The sequence below is a fragment of the Spodoptera frugiperda genome, chromosome 26, assembly GCF_023101765.2.
Source record: "Spodoptera frugiperda isolate SF20-4 chromosome 26, AGI-APGP_CSIRO_Sfru_2.0, whole genome shotgun sequence".
NCBI classification, from domain to species: domain Eukaryota; kingdom Metazoa; phylum Arthropoda; class Insecta; order Lepidoptera; family Noctuidae; genus Spodoptera; species Spodoptera frugiperda.
Window position 1 is genome coordinate 10753431 of NC_064237.1, and position 4510 is coordinate 10757940.

At 41.3% G+C, this 4510-nt stretch overlaps 1 protein-coding gene across 1 annotated transcript; it reads right to left on the reverse strand.

Moving 5' to 3' along the window:
• Positions 1-2743: 2743 nt before the first annotated feature.
• LOC126912557 (uncharacterized) lies at positions 2744-3868 on the reverse strand. The gene has a single exon (XM_050705149.1). The coding sequence runs from the start codon at positions 3866-3868 to the stop codon at positions 2744-2746; it is 1125 nt and encodes a 374-aa protein (XP_050561106.1).
• Positions 3869-4510: the final 642 nt, after the last annotated feature.

The following is a 4510-nucleotide window of genomic DNA, read 5'->3' on the forward strand; positions in this document are numbered from 1 at the left end:
GTCAAGGTTTTGATTTAGGCAAAAATATCAATAAATCAATAAAAAGTCAGCAAAATTAATCTTATTATCTATATTAAAGTCTAATTTATATAAAAGCTGGACTAGATACAAGCCTGTGTTTCAAGTTAATGTGTGATGACATATTTAAATTATAATAATATTTCTTAAATTAGGCGGTTCATGATTCGAGGAAGGATCATATTCTAGTCGTATACTGTCGGAGCTGCGGACTACCTAGCGGGCTTACCGGAGCTCCGGCTCGACAAGCAGGAGTAGAAACAGGGTGGTTTTCAGTCAGTAAGAGTCTTACACTCGCCTTGCCCTGGCGAGAGAAATCATTGGATGACTTTCCCCCCTCAAAAAAAAAAGTCGTATACTGTAACGACCTGTTGATGTATGATCTGTAAAAGACTTGTTTCACAATGTCTAGATAGCCGCTATGTATCAGATAACTTTGAATTAAGAACGTAATTTGTATGCACTATCTGTCACATAAGTTTATCAAGCACTTATATGAAGGTGGTGAAACAGACGTCAATATTATTGGACACTGAACCTTCTGCCTTAACTGTACAGTCGAAAATGATTATTCGTGCAATTGTACATTTTACAGCCAAACAATAATTGGATTTAAGTGAATTGTGAAAAACTTGAACGTTATAAACTAAGGTACTCGTAAAGGTTATGATTTTATTGACGCCATTTATATTTTCATTCCTTATATTAATGTTTCATGTTTCCGTGTCTTGCAGGAGAAGGAGTAGATAGGATTACTTCGCTTTGTATTTTCTTCTTCTTATATCTGTTTATCAGTAACTTATTGACATGTATGTGTTGTATTTAAGCTTACTTTTATTGAGTGTGATGAACACTACAATAAATCCAATCGTTAACTGATTCTCTATTGAGGTAATTACCCACTCTCACACACACACAGTCCAATTTCTAGTTTAAGTGATAATAGAAATATGAAGTTTATTACGTTGACTTCTGCAAAATACAATGTTAAATAACAGTATGTGTAAATGAATAAGAACTTATAAGCAAAATGAGCAACAGCTAAACCTGACGTGTCCAATCGCGAAAATCTCTCTGTAATAATGAATTGTTTTAATTAAAAATTATCACAATTGTACAAGTGAAGGAAAGTAGAGTACCGTATAGCTTACAACAAAACACGAAAACTCTCGAACAAAAACAACAACAACAATCCAAAAGAAATCTCAAATTAGACAACAATGGGATCAGTGATGAGGAAACAAAAAATATAAAGAAAAAAAAGAACAGAAGATTAAAAAATTAAAACTATTTCACTTACTGGAGCTGTCAGTTCGTGAGGGGTGAAGTGCGGCGAGGCGGGAGGGGGGCGGGGCGTCGGCTCGCGCTTTGAACACGGAGGTGCTAATAACGAGGCGTCCCGCTGCGCGCGCGCCCCGCTGGGCCGGGAATGTCGGGGAAGTGGGTTCATACCCGTGGCTTGTTTTGAATTAAGTTGTTAGTTGATTGCTGTGTGATTTAATCCACTTTTGTTGAGGAATGATCCTTTACACTTTAGGATGACTGTATCAAAATACGGCGAATTGGTTTTAAAGTAATGCTTTTATATTGTTTGGTTAAATTCACTCAATATGAGATTCGCACATGTTTGAAGAGTCATACAGTTAATTGGGATCGCGACAGGGATTGAATCGGGACTGAAAAAGTTATTGAAAAATAGAGTTTCAACGCTTTCAGATCTCAGTTACTTTAAACGTAACGCAAACTCATACTAAGGTTACTATTTAAATAATTTGCACATTTTACATCCTGAAACTTTCCAAATGCCAAAAATTTATTAACTAATTACGTACCAAAATATCTGGAAAATTAATACAAACGTACAAAAAGACGATTCTCACAATAAAAAATACTAGAAAAAGGGGCATTAAATATTAATATTCCAAATCCCATAACTGCCGACTCTACCCAACTCGAGAGTAAGATATCTGGGCCGGTCTCTATTAAGTATAATCACACGATAGAGCTGCGCCCGCGCCGACTCTACACGAGCTTGATTAACGACTCTACTACACTCTACGTAGCTGTTGTGACTACTCTATGTATAACGTAATTAGATGATTATTATATTATAAATATTCTTTATTATTATGATGTGGTGAGAGTTGGTACTAACTAATGTTATGTTAAAAGTTTTCATCCAACACAAATCACCTGTGGTGACACATGACAAATGACAGATGACAGAAGTCACATAGACGATGGACGAACAAATCAACGAATGACGTAATAAAAAACTAAAATCCTACATCGCACATATGATTAAAAATGGATAGAAAATCTCACCGAACAACAGTTGGCCAGAAAGCCCGCCAGGCATAATCACCTCGCTTGGTCGGAGAATCCTCCTTTTCTTAGGGAACTTTACCCACCGCTGATTGAAAAAGAGTAACCTATGGAGTTTCTTGCTCGTTCTTCTCCATAGGAATCTACACTTTGGAACGAGCAAATAGCTTCGCTGAAGGACTGACAAACGGACAGATATTTTGTCCCTAAACATCCTTTTTCGGGGGATTGCTAACAAACTAGCAGATTAACTGATCAGCGACAGACATAATTTAATTTAATTAATCTTTATTATCAGGCTACTTTGGCCCATAGATATATACCTTAAGAACTAACATACATATTATTATAACACAGATTATGTTAGTATATAAACTTATAACTATGTTAGTACTACTTCCTAGGGCACTTTATTTGTACGGTCGTGTGGCACTTGTCCGCGGAAGCGTCGGAACACCACTCCTTGCGGCCAGAAGTCCTCCGCCAAGACGTTATGCAGAAAACACGTCGGTACTCGCACCACGAACGAATTGAAGTAGACGTTGCGGCGCGATTCCAACTGCTGCACTCTCAGCCTGTACTTGGTCTTCTGGCACACGTACTCCACAACGTCCTCCACCTTCGTAGTATAGTGAAGGCGGGAAATGTATACGGGAGTGTTCGGCTGGGCGACACGAATCGGGATGTTAGCCTTGATGGAAGCTGTGCCGCAGCGGTTCTTGGTATTTCTTTGACGGCGCTTCCTCCCTTGCACCGTCACGAAACCATCTTCATCAGCCCTTGGCGCTTCCTTCTCGGGAACGGGCTTCTGTTTGAGAGCACTAGGAGTGCTCGTTCTCACACACTTTTTTGCTGGCGCTGCACAACTTGTCAGCTGTACGGTGTGTTTGTCGGCGGGCGCGGGAGGCCCCGCAGGGGCGGTAGCGGGCAGGCGGGGTGCGCGACTTGCGCACTCAGCTTGCTCAGCAGTCCTCGGTGACGACGACGGTGTAGACAAAACCGCTGACGCGAAACTGACCGCCGATGTGTCAGCAGCTGCTCCGCGACGCGTGTTTACGTTCGATGCCGTTGGTGACCCAGTTACTGTTACCATGTTGCGCAAATCACTAAGTTCCTTACGCAAATCGGCAACAGCAACTTGGGATGCATCTAACCTGTTCTGTACATCCACCAAGCTGGCCTTGAGGACAACGATGTCCTTCAAAAGGCTGGTCACGTCGACGTGGTCGAAAGTTACGGGAGGAAGCTTGTTGAGATTCCTCGCCACAAATGTCGGCACGTCATCCGGGTCGGTCTCCTTGAGCAGCGTGATGATGTCCTGGATGCTTTTCTTGGTCCCGTCACGCCTGCGGGACACCATCTGGTCGCACTTGTTGAGCGACTTGTACAAAAGCAGCTTAGCAGCTGCCACATCTTCTTCACTGAAGTTCGTTGCGCAGATCTGGATGGCGGACACCTCGTCCATCACATCCAGTTTCTGCTGCAAGAACGCCAGCAGTTCGTTGGCTATGAGTGTCTGACTCATATCAGAAGTCGAGTAGCGGCTTCCGCCACCACGTTAGCGTTAATATAATTAGTCACGTCGGAAAACACGACTGCATCGGATCGCTGCCACGACACGACTGATGACATAGACATCCGTATCACTAGAGGAGGTACCAGTTAATTTTTTAAATTGTCATATTTCTTATGTCATCTATATTTTAAACCTTACACCGTAAAGTAAAACAAACACAGAATTTTGATCAATAACTTATAATACAAGCAAACCCTGCAAACTGTACTAGTCGCGTACAATATCTAATCTATCCGTTTGATTGCAGTGAGAGGCGCATGCGCGATTGCGCGGACGCACACTTTACAAGGAAGGAGATTGATTAACGAACCGCCGATGAAGAAGCCTATTACGTAGGTGTATATAGCCTTTATATATTATATAACAATATATACTGATATATATCTGCTTCTTTAGTATCTAGACTAATTCGCATCTTCCTGTGTATATAGTAATAATATACAGGTACTTACAGGTTTAACTAGAGTATACTAAAATTGCAACCAGTTTCGGCTCATAGATACGCTTCCAACAACGCTTGCGTCGTGTTTCGTTGTGTGAGTGAGTTTACTGGAGACCTAATTCCCCAATCTTCCAATCCCCGATTTCCCA